The sequence below is a fragment of the Wyeomyia smithii genome, chromosome 2 (genome assembly GCF_029784165.1).
Source record: "Wyeomyia smithii strain HCP4-BCI-WySm-NY-G18 chromosome 2, ASM2978416v1, whole genome shotgun sequence".
Classification (NCBI taxonomy): domain Eukaryota; kingdom Metazoa; phylum Arthropoda; class Insecta; order Diptera; family Culicidae; genus Wyeomyia; species Wyeomyia smithii.
The window spans coordinates 186,917,409-186,937,191 of record NC_073695.1 but is presented as its reverse complement, the minus strand read 5'-3'; the positions used below and the strand labels follow the sequence as shown (position 1 = coordinate 186,937,191).

General features: G+C 43.8%; 2 protein-coding genes across 9 annotated transcripts in view; one reads left to right on the top strand and one right to left on the bottom strand.

Annotated features, from left to right (window-relative positions):
* The first annotated feature begins 686 nt into the window (after window positions 1-686).
* On the top strand, window positions 687-2,574 carry LOC129724037 (eukaryotic translation initiation factor 2 subunit 1-like). The gene is made up of 4 exons (XM_055678627.1): window positions 687-839; window positions 1,072-1,554; window positions 1,739-1,971; window positions 2,025-2,574. The coding sequence occupies exons 2-4, from the start codon at window positions 1,091-1,093 to the stop codon at window positions 2,348-2,350; spliced, it is 1,023 nt and encodes a 340-aa protein (XP_055534602.1). The 5' UTR covers window positions 687-839; window positions 1,072-1,090; the 3' UTR covers window positions 2,351-2,574.
* A 5,022-nt stretch (window positions 2,575-7,596) lies between these two features.
* LOC129724816 (uncharacterized) overlaps window positions 7,597-19,783 on the bottom strand; it is a 43,155-nt gene continuing 30,968 nt past the window's right edge. For 4 of the 8 annotated variants that reach the window (XM_055680012.1, XM_055680016.1, XM_055680017.1 and 1 more), the window contains exons 2-3: window positions 10,339-10,702; window positions 7,597-10,274 (exon numbers count right to left, since the gene is read on the bottom strand). In XM_055680012.1, coding sequence (XP_055535987.1) covers window positions 7,880-10,274; window positions 10,339-10,691 — 2,748 coding nt within the window. In that variant the 5' untranslated portion in view covers window positions 10,692-10,702 and the 3' untranslated portion in view covers window positions 7,597-7,879. Of the gene's footprint in view, window positions 10,275-10,338; window positions 10,703-10,842; window positions 11,652-18,437; window positions 18,562-19,783 lie in introns of those variants that run through there. The other 4 variants (XM_055680014.1, XM_055680013.1, XM_055680015.1 and 1 more) reach the window with 4 other exon arrangements.

Sequence of the window (19,783 nt, the reverse complement as noted above, 5' to 3'; positions counted from 1 at the left end):
CATTTGGAATTGTGTTCCGCATTGTTTAACAACGCAAGTTGGCATTTTCAGCCGTAAACTGTCATAATTTGTGAAAATTTGTTGAAAAAAATGTACCGAACATTGATTTTTGGGCATTGTTTTTTGACTTCTACGTCATCACTGTTAACAAAAAAGAAGCCCTTTAAACCCGAGACTCAAACTATCTCCGTACCTTTTCTATATTCCATTGCTCGAGACCAGCTGGGAGGAGCAGGGGACTATAAACGTCAACCTTTTGCCTACCAATCATCAATTAATTACGGCGTCAATATTTCACTTCAAATGCTTACAAAACCTATCTTATTCATTGGAAGTGCACATTGTACTGAAAACAAATGTTGAGTTCTTGTTTTTTCATCTAAAACAATATATATTCGAGAATAAGTTTACCGACAATTTGAGACGTTTACTCTATTGCACTAGTTTTAGGGCAAACCAACCAGAAAGTGGGTACCAGAAACGCTGGTACCAGAATCAATGAGTGGTAGATGGAAAATGTATGGAGTTTGACAGCCACAAAAACCCCTTGGGGAGGAGCAATATTAGCGAAGGGTTGCCATATATACGCCTAGCCTGAGCGAAACAAAGCGAAATTGGCACATTCCTTGGTAAAAATAATTAAACGTGTAATACCCACTTTTGTATTTGTTTTAGTACAATTTTCCTGATGCATCTCTGTGCTACGCGCATTTGACAGACGTTAAACAATGTTTTCTTCGGTAGCTTCTTTCTGTCATCGTTGATTCGGCATTTGCCACATGTATATTACATCAGTGACAAAACTCCCTGAAATTTAAGTGAAATCTTCATCAAAACGGGTAAAAATATCGAAGTTTTGTAGTGTACTTGCGTTGCCGTTATTTGTGTTAATTTACGGCACCTTTAAGTTGCTATTACTAACATAAAACAGCATAGTTTTCTTCCCTATTAGAACTTGGTTGGGGCTGAGCTCCCCAAACAGCATAAAATGAAGTTCATAGTATCAATCAAATATACCACAACCCAAAGCAGCGAATGTCCAACATAATTCAACTGTTGTTTCCTTTCCAGCGAATCCCTACTAAACAAAATGGTGTTATCATGTCGGTTCTACAAGCAAAAGTATCCAGAGGTCGAGGATGTTGTCATGGTTAATGTTCGTTCTATAGCAGAAATGGGAGCGTATGTGTATCTGCTGGAGTATAACAACATCGAAGGGATGATACTACTTTCGGAGTTGTCCCGTCGGCGCATCCGTTCAATTAATAAATTAATCCGGGTAGGCAAAACCGAACCAGTCGTCGTTATTCGTGTTGATAAATTCAAAGGTTATATCGATTTATCTAAACGACGTGTTTCACCGGAAGACGTAGAAAAATGTACCGAACGATTTGCCAAAGCCAAGGCTGTAAATTCAATTTTGCGGCATGTTGCCGATATGATGAAGTTCAATAACCAACAGCTCGAGGAATTGTACGAAAAAACTGCCTGGCACTTCGAGGAAAAGCTTAAAAGTAAAGCCGCTGCGTATGATGTGTTTAAGCAGTGTGTAATGTATGTATAACATAATATGGGTATTCATGTCGAGCTCGTAAACAAATACCCAGCCGTAAAAATACTCACCTCCATTGACGAGTAATGGAAGATACACAGTTTACGGCTGGGTATTCGTATACGAGCTCGATGTGAAGACTCCTAATGTGTTAAATGTGAGAGTTACGATGAATGTTTATTTCAGTGATCCTTCTCTACTTGACGAGTGCGGTCTTGAGCCGGAGGTACAGGAGTTACTGTTAAGCAACATTAAGCGAAAACTTACCTCGCAAGCCGTGAAAATTCGTGCGGATATTGAATGTGCTTGCTATGGTTATGAGGGAATAGATGCTGTTAAGGCAGCTCTTCGTGCAGGTTTAGAGTTATCCACCGAAGAACTACCCATAAAAATAAATCTGATTGCTCCCCCGTTATATGGTAAACATATTTTGTTATTTCACATCATGCAACTAAAAAAATCCTATCTTCAGTCATGACAACCTCTACGCCGGAAAAGGCCGACGGCCTGAAAGCGCTGGAAGTAGCAATCGAAAAAATAAAGGAGACAATTGAGGATCTCGGCGGTGTGTTCAAGGTACAGATGGCACCCAAAGTTGTCACGGCCACTGATGAAGCTGACTTGGCCCGCAAAATGGAACGAGCCGAGGCAGAAAATGCGGAAGTGGACGGTGATGACGAAGAAGATGAGAACGAAGAGGGTATTAAATATAATCCGGACGGCGAAGAAGATGATATCGAAGGAGATGATAAGGAAAACAGTGCCGAGGAGGGTGAGGACAAAAAAGAACTAGAGTGAATTACAAATTCTAGCGTTAGTTGAATGCAAACAAACAACAGCGAACGCGTCGTTTCTTCCGAACGCCGTTGATTAATTATTTAATAGAGATTTACAAACAGTTCACATCAATTTGTTTTCCAAGATCGAAGTTTTGTAATTCCGATGAAGGCAGTTTGTCATTTTTGTTCGACTACCATAAACAATGCATACCAGACAAATGAAAGAAAGTGTATTAACTAATATTCTACTGGATTTTTGTTTTACTGATGACTTTGCTTTGCTGGATATCACAAGCGCTCTTTTACATATCTCAGATTGCTTCTGATCGGAAATGTAAAAAAGAAGTATGTATGTACTTGTCTTCTCCGTCTACGCTAGTACTCAATTAAAATTGACGTTTACTATCAGTTCTCGCATCATTTTATCATGCTTTAAATCGAAATTTTCATTAAGTTTTTTAATGTTCCACCATACTGCCGTTCTAATCATAGTAGTCCCATGTTCTACACAAATCTTTTGCACGCTGGGACAACTATGCTTGGAACGGCAGCATACTTCACCGTAGCACATACACTAGGGTAAGGATCCTATTCTAAGCAGTTTAACAGCCTCCTATGCATTGAGAACAAATACTCGAAAATGAATAAAGTGGAATTCAAACATTACTATATTAACTTGTTCACTATATTTTTCTCTATCAGTACTCTTGTTTTCAGATTATGAAAATTGATCTACCAAACGTTAACCATGGCGCCTGAATGGCGAAAATTCGATTTTTTCGACCGATGTTCATTCCAAGATTTTTCTTTGATGAATGGTACTTTATATATTCGTAAAATAGCTAGATAATCCGAGTTTTAGTTTCGATCATTGAAATTGTCAATATTGATAAAGTTTCAAGAGTTCGAGGCTCGTTTTCTTGGACTGATTAAAATAAGCGCCACAGCTTAAGCATTTTTGTGTAAGGTGTAAATTCACAACTTTACCTGAAAAAAGTTATTAATCTTGCCTGTGCAATGCTTTCCAAAAAGACTCAAGAGCATTGTTATTTCCACCCGCGAATCAAGAAAAAAATCAGTAAAAAGGAAAATTGTCGGTAATTGGATTAAGGAAACTTAATTGACACTGTGAACAAATCTCTCAATAGCTGTTTTCATGTTTGTGGCATGAAATTTTGAAAACAAAACTTTCGCGCAATTTTTACTGGAAGGTTTTTTAGTGCTTGTTTTCCTACAAGAACCATGATGTGAATCCGTCCAATTGTGTCAGGGACGAATGACCGTTTGGGGTTAAAGTCTCTTCAAAAGAAATCAATCAATCGTCCCATTGCGTGTCAATGGTTTTGCCTCATGTTGTTTGGTTTATCATTTTGCTCATGAGATGCTATGATAAGTTTCCAAGCTTATAAGAAATCCATGCACGGTGTAGTAGGTCAAGTTTACAGGGTTTTTCAAAGGAACTTAAGCCAAAAACTCAAAATGCTGAACCTTGAGTTATACCAGTATTGTACAACACCGACGACATCAATTCTTGCTGTTCGTCGCCATTTTTCAATAGCTTGTGCATCCCGCAAGGTAGCAAAATAAGCTTTATATTGTTTACAATGTTGTTTACCTATGGGTTTTCTTTACTTCTTACCAAACAGTCTTGAACAGTACAGTCAGGTTTTTTGACGCGAATTTTTACGCGATGCCGCAATAATTCAAAAATCTTCACTCGGATTTTCGAATTAACGCGGGTTGGGAACCAAAAACGTCGAAGTGTTTATTGAGTAGAAGACTAAGTCGAAAAAATCCTCGCCCTCCGAAGGAATCGGAATGACCTAAAAGATTAAATACTGGTCGTAAACGTTTCAGGTTTTTTTAAATCCTTACTTGATGGTTTACTTTACGCAGATTTTTCGAATACCTAACGCGGACTTTTGAATGGACGCAAATTTTCGAACTAACGCGTTTTTTACGCGGATATTCGAATTACCGCGGTATTTTAGGAGGTGTGTACATACTTGCTTTTTACTTCAATGGCGACACTAGCTTGCCACCGAGTAGTGATCACAGGATTTTACGCTCGAGAAACCCCAGGCGCTCGTCGATCGACCTCCTTCCACGTCCATGATTCATGCCCGTAGAGCGCCACCGGGAGGATCAAAGGCTACGGGATCTTAGCTGGCTACGCAATCCATAATACGCCCTATTCGCTGCCGCAATCCGCAATGTCACGAGAGTACCAAGATAAATAAATTCGTCGACCACTAGGTATCCCCAACCATTTCAGCACCAATATTCGCAGAAGCCCAGAAGCATGTGAGACTTCGTGATGATGGTGCCGCTCCTCTGCACACCTGCCCTTCGTATTGCACCTTCTAAAGCTATGTTGAACAGTAAGTTCGAGGGCCCGTCACTTTGTTTCAGTCCATCTAACGTCACAAACGTGACTGAAAATTCACTCGCTGTCCTGACGCTCGATGTGAAACTGTTCAAGCATAATATGCCGCAGCTCGTTGCGTTCACTGTATCGTTCGCCGCCTTGAAGTCAATAAACAGATGATGTGTCTGCAAGTTGTGTTATCGAAACTTGTGGAGGATCTGTCTTCAGGTGAAAATCTGGTTCGTTGTAAATCGTCCCGCTCCCTGAAACGGCCTCAGTCGCTGGAGCAGGATACAGGGGAGAATTTTATAGGCGGAATTGAGGAGGGTTATGCCTCGATAATTACTACAGTCGAGTCTATGTCCCTTTTTGTAGATAATATATGAGTCCTTCCAACCAGTCCGTAGGTAATTGTTCCTTAGATCATACCCTTAAGATAATCTGATGAATTGCACTACACAGCCGCTCGCTCCCGACTTTGAAAAGTTCGACCGGTAAGCTGTCTTGTGGTTTGTGGTTCTTCAGCGCTCTGCAAACATTTTTCATCTGGTCCAACGTTGGAGGGTCCACAGCTTGTTCGTTCTCCCCAATTTCTATCCTGCTTCCCTCGACGACTCTTCTACCTTTTTCACCGTTCAACACAACTTCAAAACATTGCTTCCAACACCTGGCCACATGAAATTTATTGATAATCAGGTTCCACTCCCTGTCATTACACATGGTAGGTACTAGCGCAATCGTAGTGTTCACGTTTCTTACGGCGGAGAGACCGCTTTTCGACAGCTCTTGCACCCGTCTAGGTCCAGTTCCAGCTGGTTTAACGTTTCGTCATAGTCAACTTTCTGAGTATACTCTGTAGCAATTCCTTCCGCTGATAACCTCTGGATTTCCAGACGTATCTTCCTCGCCGATCTCGATTTAAACACGTTGGACAGCCGGGCGCAAATCTTGCCCACCACGAGATAGTGATTCGAGTCGATGTTTGACTCTCGAGAGGACCGCACATCTATGACGTCTGAAAAGTGCCGGTCGTGGGTGTCTCCAGGTGTGCTTCCGAATGTCGTTGGTTGTAGAGTGAAGGCTTTCCTTACCAATAACGGGACGAAAGAATTCCTGTCGTCTGACTCGTGCGTTCATATCTTCGGTGACGATCTTTCTGTCGTTTTGTAGGTACTTTCCATACATTTTTTCAAGGAGCTCATAGAACTCCTCCTTTACGTCATCGGCTTTTATCGTTTGACGACGCGTACACGGTGAAAAGGCTGTAATTGAAGAATCTGCCCCTCAATACGCATAGATGGTCACTAATAGGCCTCGATAAAACAATAGGCCTCCACGATTTGGTTTCCTAGTAGCACGAAACCGACGCCTTGTTCCGCTCTGTCGCCGCCACTGTAGTAGATGTGGTATCTGAAAAAAGTGCCCGCGGTCGGATCAACGAATTTACGTTCTCCGGTTTTAGGCCAACGTACCTCTGTAATGGCTACTACTTCTACTTTTGCCTTCCGTAGCTCTCTGGCCAAGATGCCTACACGTGCCAGTTCGAGCAGAATCCAAACATTCCTAGTGTCAAGTTTCCAAAAACAATATCGCACGCTTAGCCTTGGGGCTCATAGCTGTCTCGATCAACTAGATTAGTTGAGAGAATTCGTCATCGATATTGTTTTTGGCCCATTTTGCATGTGTAGGATAAGTACAACGATTCACCGTGCCCCAGTGCTGAGTCGAGAAAATTTCCAGCTCGAAGAGATCCTCGACTCGATCGGGAATCGAACCCGATATGACAACCGTGTGGGAGAGCTAGCCGACCGACATCGCTAACCACAGAGCCACGGGGACCACAAATCGTTGTCCTTTTTTGCTAGCCTAGGTCTATACCGATTGTTGCAGTTCGTATCATTCTCTGGATTGTTTGTAGTATGTTTATTTTGGCATGCTGCCTTACTGGGGTTGCGTTGCCTAGTCTTGCGACGGGGATGCCGTCTCTTGGATGTAGCTGGCGAGACACTGTATTTCATAGTTCAGCGGTTCGCTCCGGATCAGTCGCTGTTTGAGCCGCCTCCAACCTGGAGAACAGATGCTCAGGCAAGCTGCTCTCCAAGGACAATAACTCCTCCTTCCGTGTCAGCATACGACCAAGTTTCCACCGGTTGACCGATGCTCGTCGGTATCACGTGAAGGATAAAAGTTACTGGGCATTATGCTCTGGATCATACTGGAGTCTATTTTATGCCTACTAGTACGGATTGTACTGCTGGTACGCGATGCTCAGACGTTTACCAACCAGGAGGTATGTATCCCCCGCGTAAGAAACTACACTACGTTCTATCGACGACTCTCGTCAACAGCAAAAAGTTTTGGATGAGTTCGATACTGTTTTAACATTGGGAAAATATTAATATGAATAAAATCATTCAACTTTTTGATCAATATTCATTAATCTGAAAATCGGATATGGCCAGGTAATAACTGCGCGAAACAATCAACAATTGCGAAAATATTATACATGTCTGAATCGACCGTCTATCTATTCCGATGCTTCCGTCAATTCTACAACTCTACAATTACAATTAAATCTAAGCACATATGAGTTGAAGTTTTACGTTGCTGCTTCAAACCAAGACCTTCGAGAGAAATTTGTTTTCAGAAATATCGGTAAGCGTTACTGATGTTAGGTAAAACAAATTTTTCAATAAATTGCAACAAATTTCTTTCTCTGTAGTTTATCTCATGAATTTAGCATACTTCGGATGTGGCCCAAAGCTGAAAATAGTTGCCCTAAAAGGATTATAGCTTTTCAACCATTCCCGTGAATTGTAGGGCCTCATTTCGGATCCAAATGTTTTCATCGTGCTAGTTATGGACAGAAGTTTTACTTCACGTTTATTTGTTTAGTAAATTACAACACAGCGAACGAAGATTTATGAGCAGAGAAAGTATGACTACTAGCAGTAAATAGGATTCTCATTAATAAAAATTTTAATTACTAAACTTCGAAGGTCTTTACAATAGATCGACTAGACTTTTTAATTCTGTACAATCAGGGTTATTATTTTGCTTTTCTTAACATTTCCGCAGGTGTTCAAAAACCTAATTTTATTTTATTCTGATTATAAACTAACGACTAATCTTTGGCGCGATCTTATACTAGAGGTCTAATCGTTGTTCGTCCGACCATTGTCAGCTATGTCGACCTCGATTCCTATCAAGCTGGTTGGAATGCAGCAGCGACGAAGATTCAACGGATGATGTCGGCAGTGATGAGACAATTGCAGCAGGATGCGAATGCGATCGCACCGGCAGCTCCATTTGAGCCGGTGACAATGACGCTGGCGAATATGTTCTTTCACGAGGCGTCTGATCGCTGTAGGCGGCCGAAGTTGGAGAAGGACTCGGTGAGCTGTCCATCAGTAATGAGCTTCCGGAGTCCAGTAGTAGATCTTCAGGAACCGAAGAGTTTAAGGACAGCCCATCGTGAGGATGCTCTGACCCGGATCCCTGTTGTAGCTCTCCGGGAAGATAGTCTTTCCAGCTTCGGAAGAGATAGCGAGTAAATTTACGTAATTGTCTAAACTTACAATAGGTCGCACCTTCAGCCGATTGAAGTTGCTGAGTCTGAATGAGAAAGCCTTTCTCTTTGAAAGTCTTCTCTAGAGTTTCACGCTGAGTTGAGCGACGTGACCGTCTTCTTACTCGACGGGTCTCGCTAGATTCCGAGCGCAGCAAATGTCTATTGAGGGTACCACCAGGTGAAATCAAACCACTCAAGCTGTTGGAACTTGGGAAATCCGGGATCTGTAAAACCTCATTACTCAGACCAAGTGAGGGAGGTGGTAGATCGCAAGCAATTTTTTCCACCGGTGGTGTATTCAGAAAAGCTCCCGTGGTCGTCGTTGCATGAAGGCTGCTTTGCTGCAAACTTTCACGAGGGAAAAACTCGTATCCACGCATTGATTTATCTCCGGTTCCGGAATAGTATCGAAAGTTTCCGCCAGAATCAACACTGAGCATCTTTTTCTCCTGAAGGCATGGTTTAGCACCACCAGTGAATTTGAACTTGCAAATGCTTACCTCGGTCGCAGGATTTGTGCTGTTTTCCGCAGGTACAGGTGGAATAAAAATGGCCGACCGTTTACGCTTTTGGGCTGGGGGGGAATTTTTGTTTGTGTGTTGCAAACTGTCTGTAGTGTTTTTACTTGACTTTTCAGGTTTTATCAGCTGTGAGATAGGTTTCGGAACCAAAATCTGGGGTTGCTCCCGTTTCGAAGTAACTGGAGATGAAGGTGGCGTAGAGTTGATGAGGGAAGCTTTTGGAAGTAGTGTTTCTGTAGAAGTGCTTGGTATTGAGTTTGAAGTTGACGAACTAGACTGCCCTAAGGCGACTGTATTGTTAGTACCTACCAGCTTTTGATAGTACAGTGCCATTGGGTGGATGAAGTTACCCATATTCGGCCAATACATATAGCCGGGAGGAGTCTCAGCGGTCGATGGAGTATCTCCGCTTGAAGACGTGCCTATATCTGCGCAGTTAAGATTGGGTAATGACATTTTCATGTTCGCGGCAAGAGCTTGATCCGTGTTGACATCCGACGGCGTGATAATGGGTGTTGGACAGGCAGAATCAAACACCTCATCACTTTCGTCTTCTGAACTGGATAGGGTAAGAGGGTCTCCACCACTATCTCGGACACATAAATTCAAAGGTTCTTCGCGCTTCCCTTTTATGTTCCCTGTGACCCCATTTTCAGAAGACATCAATCTCCTCTCTAGTAAACTACTACTTCTCGTTTGTGTTCTGTGACCATTGTTGGTTCGGTCTGGTGTGATCTCTGCTTTGGGGGTTCCAGGGAGAATAGTTCCATAGTTTTTGTAAATCAGATGACAAATATCCGCCTTTTTTGGTTTTCTACCTCTCCTGGGTTTAGAATTGTCCAATGTCATCTCCCCCATATATGGTAGGTCTGTATAGCTAATGACTTTATTCCGCTGGCTTTGCTGGTTATTGGAGGTACATCTTGGAGTAGATTCCCTGCTAGCTTCTATATCGTCCTTTACAGGCGCCAAAGATACGCCTTCCTTCTGCAGTTCTAAAATTTTCTGCAACCAATTTCTGACAGTTTCGTTGGTTTGATCTTCACGCTCCTGAGCCACGTGTTTCTCCATTTTACTAGAACGGGTACCACAATTATTTTGTTGTTGCTGTTGATTCCGTCTGGCTGTTGCGTTTTGAGTTGCCTCATAATGGTCCAAATATTCCGGCGGCAATGCCTGATGATGGAACCGTAATTTGAGCGGTCCCTTACGCCGTTGCCGTCCTGCGCTACTGGCTCCAGTACCACGCCGGTTTGATGTATTCGTGGAGCTTTTTCTAGCTGTTGGCAAGGGTGAAATCGGTCTGTCAGAGAGTTCTGGTGAAAGAATTGAAGCTGGTACGACGATGCTGTTTCGATGTTTATGAGTGGGCGGAGGCGTTGGCGATGAACACATTGACTGAGAAGCAGTGGCAACACTGAGCTCATTATCGTTTTGATTGTCGTTGGTGCCGCCAGAGATGAGAGGATCATCTGAGCTCCTTCTATAAAGCAAAAGTAGCATGGCTATAAATACTATACTCAAGCTTAGAATGATATTACACTCACAAAAATTTACTTCCGATGTTTGTCGTGCTCCAGGGATAGAGGTCCCGATCAGTCTCTTCCAGCTTACCGCTATCGTTTGCTTCCAACAGATCACTAGGCTGGCTCAACTTGAGGTCGTCTACTAACACTACTGTAGAGTCGCTTGTTGAAACGGTAACGTTTTCATTAATCGCATCTTGGTGGTGATTGCCGTGATGATTCAGTACTTGTTGATGATTGTGGCTTAAGTGCAAATTGCAACTCTGGCTATGGCCAGCTGAGATAATCAGTGAGGAAGCCGAACTAAGATCTTTATCACTGCCCACGACGCTTGTTCCAAGAAGACCATATTCTTCCTTGGAAAAGTCTTGCATACTACCGCCAACTGTAACAGAAAAAGGATAAAAAAGAGTTTTTAGGAAATCGGTTATATCAGAATTGAGTAACAATAATACGAGTATTACACAATCAGGTTCACAATCAATGTTCATTTAAAAACCTGCAGCCCGACACCATTTCACATACTTTGAATTTTTTCACCTTATGCCATCGTTTCGCTGTTACAACTCCACCAAATACGTGAACCATTCCTCCAAAACTGCAAAAACCCACTAATCTATGCAGCGACTTTCCGCCAAATCCGAACTTCCTTCTAACCGTGTAGGAACACTTGGCGCGGTGCGAACCGCGCGTTTTCCATATTTTCGCCTTCCGGTAAAATCGTAAAACCACTCTCGGGTGTGCACGTTTTGTATGCTACACACTCCGAAACGCAATGAAAATTCGTAAAATGGATGAAAATAGAACAAAACAGTGGTTAGTGGTGGCATTTTTTTCGTTCACTCCACCCGCAACGCAACGCATCGAGTAGTAACATTTTTCATAATGCGCTCGCTTCGTCGCTCGGGTAATTCGAGCACTCTCAAGACGGCGGCATACGGGCGAAAACATTTTCGTGGCACGGCATAACCAAGTTACACATAGTGCTGGTCATTTACTGCCCGGATCCGGGCTGAGCCGTGAGCCGTTCGGTTGATCAGTCGGGTCAGTCGGTGGCGGCGGCGATGGTGGCTGTGTGATTCACCGCCTAAAAATATCGTTAATGCTCTCTAACACTTGGTGTGATTTCCCCACCGAGTTCGTGATAAATCACTGTTTCCATGCAGTGCAACTTGTGTGCAGTTTGTTCTCCATAGCGAGGGTTGGGTTTGTTATTAATTTGAGATTTTTTTTATTGGAAAAGTTACTGTTTCATTGAACTCAGAAAATATGTTGACTTTCACTTAATATTTCAGGTTGATTACCCTAACGGATCATTTATGTAGTAATAGAAGCCGTAAATCATTTTCAAACTGTTTCGTGACAAAGGGATAACCATTCAGCCATTTCCAGTGATCTTACTGAGTCATTAATAATTGCTAAATGTTTAATGTTATTAAAGAAGTGGTCCGAGTAGTGCTCAAAATCGTGAACTTTTTTTCATTTACTCTTCAAATACTGGTTTAATTGACATCCTATCTTAAAAAAATTAGTGTATGAACAGCCCGAGAAAATGACGATAAGTTAAAGCTCGATCTGTGTAGGAGGTATCTTTTTTTGTGTCTTTTACAAAGTTATGTGCTCAGATGATACATGTTTCATGTAGATACTTCCTTCTAAATGCAACTTTAAAAAAAAATCTAATTTTAAAGACTAGTTTAATATCAAACGTTATATCTCCCAAACAGAAGAGTTCGAAGAAAAGCAAAGCATTTTGTTATTGCAGCACCATTAACGGTGGAGCTCCGAACTTATTATCATTCTTTGAGACTTTTTGCACACTTAATATTTTTTGGAAATAGTGTGTCAATAAAATCAGTATTTAGAGAGTAAATGAGAAAAGTTCATGATTTTGAGCTCATTTTTTGGCAATAACTCGGTCTTTGTGGAAACTTCCTGTTTCATGTCTTCTACCAAGTTGTATGTTTTGGTTGTATACAAATATATGCTGAAAATTTCCCTTCTAAATGCTACAGTTTGCATATATTAAAAAGGACTAGTCTGATATGAAACTCTAAAATAAAAAGAGTTCGAAGAAAACTGTCTTCAACAAAGTTGTTTGTGATAACATTATCTGAAGGCACCATTTCTTTTAAAAGCAAGAAAAGATAAATTTCACTAGCAGAGGAGCTCCGAACTCAAACTTATCGTCATTCTCTCAAGCTTTTTGTATACTAAATATTTTCTGAAAACACCGAAGAATATGTAGATATTATCAAATAAAAAAACTAAGTCGTGAAAACCTTACATTTTCGACAAAAAATGAGCAGATTCAAACTGGTTTCATTCAATTTTAATTTTTTAATTAATATTTTTATCTCCATTCTTATATAACAAAATACACAAGTTGCTCTTCCCAATGAAACCAGAAGATATTTTTCATTTTCCCCATTCAGAAATATCAACATTTGAAAAGGGCGTATTTCGAAAATTAAAACGTTAATAGCTTTTTATCCGTAAATGATATCTTGAAAGTTTAGCCACTAAAAGTTGAGTCTTTTGAAGCTTTTAAAGCTTTTTGGTTGGCAAATGGCTGGACACGTGTAACTTGAGACCCTAATGTGGCCATTCACCACTGTCCAGCAACTCCTATCCCAACCTCCACGTGGTGCCGACCAGAATACGAGTAACCTTAGCCGAGATCGGGTAACCAACCCCGGTGGAAACTATGGTCGTATGCTGACTGGGAAGGGGGTCGTACGCGACTATATCCCCATAGGGGCGGCCCGGAGCGGGCGGCTAAATTATGGAATGCTGTATCCCGCCAGCTACACTTAAGATGGCAGCCCCATCAGCAGGATGTAGGTATCGCGACCCTGGTAAGGTAGCATACCGAAACCTTTCATCAACCACGAACAACGAATTTAGAAATACGGAACGGATCAATCTGCAAAGACCTAGGCTATGAACACGGAAAAAGATTAAGGTAAACGATTGGAAATTGGGTACTTGGAACGTCCGATCTCTCAATGAACCGGCGCGGGCTGGCTTGCTTGCTCGAGAACTACAGCGGCAGGGAGTCGAAATCCGGCGATTCAGGAGGTTCGGTGGCCAAATTCCGAAGAAAGGGAATTCCGTGCAGTAGACCCTATTGCACGCACCTCTTTCAAGTACCACATCTACTACAGTGGCGGCAAAGCAGCGGAACGGGGCGTCGGTTTCGTAGTGCTGGGAAATCAGAAAACAAGAGTCATCCGGTTGAGGCCCGTAGATGACCGTATATGCGTGTTGAGGATTAAGGGCAAATTCTTCAACTACAGTTTAATCAACACCTACGCACCGACAAATGACAAATCCGATGAAGTCAAAGATGAGTTCAATGACAAGCTTGAGTGAATCTATGACGAGTGCCCAAAACACGACGTAAAAGTCGTCATCGGAGACGCAAAGGCACAGGTTGGGAGGGAGGAATTCTTCCGTCCGGTCATTGGAAGGCATAGCCTCCACTCGTCAACCAATGGAAACGGCCTGAGGCTGATAAACTTTGCCGCGGCCAGAGGAATGGCCATATGTAGCTGCCATTTTCCACGTTTGAATGTTTGGAAACACACCTGGAGGCATCCAAATGGAGAAGCCTGCTCCCAGATCGATCACGTACTGATTGACGGTCGGCACTTTTCGGATGTTACTGATGTTAGGTCTTTTCGGGGACCAAACATTGACTCTGACCATTCTCTCGTCGTTTGTAAGATCCGCGCACGGTTGTCGAACGTGCTGAAATTTCGCACAGAGAGGACGACGCGTTTCAACATTCAGCGGCTGAGGGCTGATGACGTGGCGGCAGAGTACGCCAGAGAGCTGGATCAACGGATCGCAGAACAGCAGGAGGAAGGAGCGGAAGACATAAATGGGCTGTGGATCAGTATTCACGGCGCCATCGAAACGACTGCGAGAGAGGTGGTAGGTACGACGCGTGGAAGACAGCCTAACGGCTGGTTCGATGCTGAGTGCCAGAGAGCGACAGATGAGAAGAGCCGCATGCTCACTGCGGCTACGCGTCAGAACAGAGAGAGGTACAGGGTGGCAAGAGCTGCCGTAAATATAAACCACCGTCGGAAGAAGCGCGAGTACGAGGAGCAGGTGCTCGTCAGCGCAGAGGACAGCTATGCTGAAAACGACGAGCGGAGATTCTATAGAACTGTCAACAGAGTCAGAAGCAGGAATTTACCTGCGCCGGTCATGTGTAATGACAAGGACGGCAACCTGCTTACTGATAAACCGACGGTTGCAGCCAGGTGGAAGGAGCATTTTCAGGCGCTATTGAACGGTGAGGAGCCGGATGAGCAGAGCAGGAACAGGATGACGATTATGAGTGACGAACAGGCTGTGGAGCCACCAACACAGGAGGAGGTGAAAAAGGCGAATAGTGAGCTGAAAAACGGCAAGGCCGCTGGAAGGGACGTTATCCCGGCTGAACTTCTAAAAGCGGGAAGCGAGCGGCTGTACTATGCGATCCACCAGATAATACTAAGAATCTGGGCGGACGAACAAATGCCGAATGACTGGTTGGAAGGCCTCATATGCCCTATCTATAAGAAGGGCCATCGATTGGATTGTGGCAACTATCGAGGGATAACGTTGCTCAACTCCACATATAAAGTGCTCTCCCGTATCCTGTTCTTCAGATTGAGACCATTAACGGAATCCTTTGTTGGCGAATACCAGGCTGGTTTTCGATAAGGGCGTTCCACGACGGATCAATTCTTCACCCTGCGACAGATCCTCGATAAGTTCCGGGAGTACAACTTACCGACTCACCATCTGTTTGTGGACTTCAGGGCGGCGTACGACTCAGTGAAAAGAAACGAGCTGTGGCAGATCATGCTGGAAAACGGTTTCCCTACGAAACTAATAAAGCTGAGTCGTATGACACTGGAGAGATCAAAATCGTGCGTGCGGATAGCTGGCGAGACATCAGCCGCGTTCGTAACGTTAGATGGACTGAAGCAGGAGGATGCGCTCTCCAACCTACTGTTTAACATCGCTCTTGAGGGTGCAGTACGAAGAGCAAACATCGAAAGAAACGGTACGATCATCACGAAATCTCACATACTTCTTGGCTTTGCGGACGACATCGATATCATCGGTATCAACCGTTAGGCCGCGGAGGAGGCCTTCGTACCTTTTAAGAGAGAAGCAGCGAGATTGGGACTTGTCATTAACTCTGCCAAAACGACCCAGCAAACCAGAAGTCGTATAAGGATGTTAATTTTAAGTCGCTCAAATGTGCATATCAGGTTTGAAATAACATTAAATGCAAAATTAAATTTGTTTATATCGTATAAAACTTAAATCCTATAAAACGCAATATCAGGTTATATATGAAGCCATTTAACGTGTCATACAAAATTGTAAAATGTGTCAATCTTCTAAGTCGTATAAAATGCAATTTGAAGTTCCGAATGTGGCCATTTAAGAGAGCATGCGAAGTTCTAAAAAATCGTAACCAATTTTTTCTTACAATGTACGTATATGGCCTCCAGATTTGTACACATAGGCGCATTTCATGCATCTTGTATGGTCATTTTTTACCAAATAAGGGTTCACTTAACAGAGTTGAGCGCGAGTTATATGAACCAATTTGTTTGCTGGGGAAGTACATGGTAGCTGGCAGAGAGCGTGGGAGTCCCCATGGTGTTGGTGCTGAGGTGGAGATAGATGGGGAACGATTTAAAGTGGTTGACGAATTCGTTTATCTTGGTACGCTTGTGACATGTGACAACGATATGAGCCGTGAAGTGAAACGACGAGTTGCAGCTGCGAACAGGGCTTTCCACGGACTGCGTAACCAGCTAAGGTCCCGTAGTTTGCAAACTTGCACAAAACTAGCGCTGTATAAGACGCTGATACTCCCGGTGGCCCTTTACGGACATGAAGCATGGACGCTGAAGTAAGCTGATCGACGAGTGCTCGGAGTTTTTGAGCGTAAAGTTCTGCGATCGATACTTGGCGGTAAACTGTAAGATGGAGTGTGGCGCAGACGCATGAATCACGAGTTGTACCAGGTATACAAACATGCTGATATAGTGAAGGTAATACAGCGGGGCAGGCTTCAGTGGGCTGGACATGTGGCCAGAATGCCTGACGAGAGAGCCGCCAAAACTATCTTCAGTAGTAAGAGGCCGTCGACTCCGTGGTAGGCCTCGCACGCGGTGGACGTGCGCTAGAGGGAAGAAGATGCACGATCTGCTGGTGTACGGGGAGACTGGAGAACGGCTGCCCAAGACAGAAGAAGCTGGACATCTCTAATTCGTTCGGCTCTAGACCGGTGAACGGTCCGTTAGCCAAAAAAGTAAAGTAAAGTGAAGTAAAGCCATCCAAACAAAACTTTACTGAGAGATTTGAATTGAAAAAATAGAGCAAAAAACAGTTCACCCTAAGCTAAATTGCTTTGATCGAATTCGATAGCTACAAGAAAGTAGTCTTCTACAAATTTTCCTAGAATAACGTGATCTACAACTTCACCGAGAATAACATTTTTCCTCAAACAAAAATTTTAGTTGTTTCATTTCGCTGGTTTAACAATCACCCTAATCTTCACTTCAGTTTTAATGAAGACCTACTTTCAAGGAGCAACTTCTCCATCTTAAAAAGCACAACAAAAAATCGAAAAGTCCATATCCGCCTACACTGTCGTTCAGTAGTACTGTGCACTGTTTTCGATTGCCAGAATACAACCTAAAAGGCCGAATTTTGCTAAACATGAGTATTTCCGGAGTCGGTAAAAAGCAAAGCAAAGCCTTGGTGCTACATTCCGATTCGGAACTTGACCTTCTATTTACTATACATAGACTTCGCAGCCAACCGTTAAGTGTACAGGACAATTGCGGGGCTAGCGCTACAATCCTACTGACACTAACAGTCTCTCCCGAGTCAAAACTCGAACCTACGACGACTGGCTTGTTAGGCCAGCATCGTACCTCGAGACCAGCTGAGGAGTCGGTATGATGGCCAAAAATCCAGGATGCTTAAAGGCAAACCAGCAAAAAGCTTAAAACCTCTTGAACATCAAAGAAAAAAAATCCAAGAATGCGACTTTCAGTTTCTGAAAAATAGCCTAAAGACACTAAAGGGTGTACGAAATCAAATTGCATCATTTTCAAACGGCTGTCACTTTTTACTCATTAGGTAAAAGTAGTTGGGGTAAAATTTGTTCAATGTGTACTGTTGACACTGTATAAGTTGCAAACAGCAGCAAACTGGGAATAGTTTAATCTACGGTAACTCGCGTGTTAAATTGGTACAACGAGCGTTTGACCATCGACCGGAAAAAGTGGTTAAAATGTATCTACGTGTAGTGTGAAGGACCCCAAACGGGTAGTTCAAGCTTTGAAGAGGAATCCGAACAGTTAAGTTGGAGATGTGGCTAAAAAGTAAACTTTCGTTCAAGATGCGAAAAAACGTGATGGATTGCACACGTACAACGTTCAGAAGGCACCGAATTGCAATGAACGGCATAATACGATGGCGAAAATACGTGCACGTAAGCTCTACACCCAGATGTTGACGAAACCACATTGCCTCGTTATGGATGACGAGACATATGTAAAAGCAGACTTCCGGTAGCTTCCGGGGCTCCTGTACTTCACCGCTCACCATAAATGCGAAGTTCTTGAGGACTTCAGAAAGCAGAAGGTGTCAAAGTTTGTTAAAAAGTACATCGATTGGCAAGCGATTTGCTCGTGTGGAGAGCGGGGCATCCCATTCGTGACAACCGGAACGGTCAATGGGCCGGTATACTTGAAGGAATGCCTCCAAAAGCATTTACTTCAACTTCTGAGGTCACTCAATGGTCCTACAACTTTTTGGCCTGATTTAGTGTCATTACTCGAAAGATGTTCTGGAGTGGTACGAGACTAGGGAAGTCAATTTCGTACCGGAGCATCTCTCTCCCCCGAACACACCTGAATTGCTGCCAATTGAGAAGTACTGGGCCCTCATGAAGCCGGCACTTCGGAAACATCTTAAAGAAGTAAAATCGGAGGAGGATATGAAAAGAAAATGGATTTCCACACAAAAACTGCGGTTCCAAACGTGTTGAGCAGTGTTACAAGGAAAGTTCGTGGATTTGGATACCTTACCTTACCAATCAGACGAGAGCCTTGGTGGCTTGTGCTGTATCAAGAATTTGTCGCCATGTTGCTCGGTTTTGGGCTGTGTTTCGCCAGTTCCCCAGGCGTCTCATCACCCGCAAGTCTCCTTCGATCTGGTCGAGCCATCGTGCACGCTGCGCTTCTCTATTTCTGGTGCCGGCAGGGTTGCTGAAGAGAAGTGATTTCACAGGGTTGCCGTCCGGCATCCTCACGACATGACCGGCCCACCGCAACCTATTAACTTTCGCCAGGTGTGCAATGGGATTCTCTCCAAGCAGCGCGTGCAGTTCGTGGTTCATGCGCCGTCGCCATTCTCCGTCGTCCGTCTGTTCTCCACCGTAGATAGTCCGTAGCACCTTCCGTTCAAAAACTCCAAGAGCGTTAAGGTCCTCCACGAGAAGCGTTGTCGTCTCGATCCCGTAGAGGACTACCGGTCTTATCAGGGTTTTGTACAGCGTCAACTTCGTGCGTCGTCGCACTCGATTCGATCGAAGTGTCTTCCGGAGTGAAAAAAAGGCACGATTTCCTGCCTGGATGCGTCTCTGGATCTCTTTGCTGGTGTTATTTTCGGCGGTCACCAGTGACCCCAAATACACGAACTCATCGACCACCTCGAGCTCATCACCGTCCACAGAGACTTCAGTTGGGAGGCTGATGTTGTTCTCCTTGGAGCCTCTCGCTCGCATGTAATTTGTTTTCGACGCATTTATCCGCAATCCGATCCGTCCAGCTTCGGCTTTCAGTAGGGCGTAAGTTTCCTCCGCCGTCGCAAAGTTACGTGATATGATGTCGAAGTCATCCGCGAGGCCCAGAAGCTGAACAGACCTTGTGAAAATTGTGCCCCTCGTGTCGATACCCGCCCTCCGGATCACACCCTCAAGGGCGATGTTAAACAGTAAACAGGAAAGTCCATCACCTTGTCTCAACCCTCTGCGCGATTCAAAGTGACTCGAGAGTATCCCCGAAACACACACGTAGCACATCACTTGCGCCATGGTAGCTCTGATCAATCGAGTCAGTTTATCCGGAAATCGTTGTCGTGCATGATCTGCCATAGCTGTTCTCGATCGACTGTACCATAGGCCGCCGTGAAGTCAATGAAGATGTGATGTGTGGGCACGTTGTACTCGCGACATTTCTGTAAGATCTGTCGGGTTGAGAAGATCTGGTCCGTGGTGGCACGGGCTCCCATGAAACCCGCTTGGTACTGACCCACGAACCTCCTGGTTAAAGGTGATAGACGACGGAACAGGATCTGTGAGAGTATTTTGTAGGCGGCATTGATTAGCGAGATGCCGCGGTAGTTGCGGCACTCCAGCTTGTCGCCCTTCTTG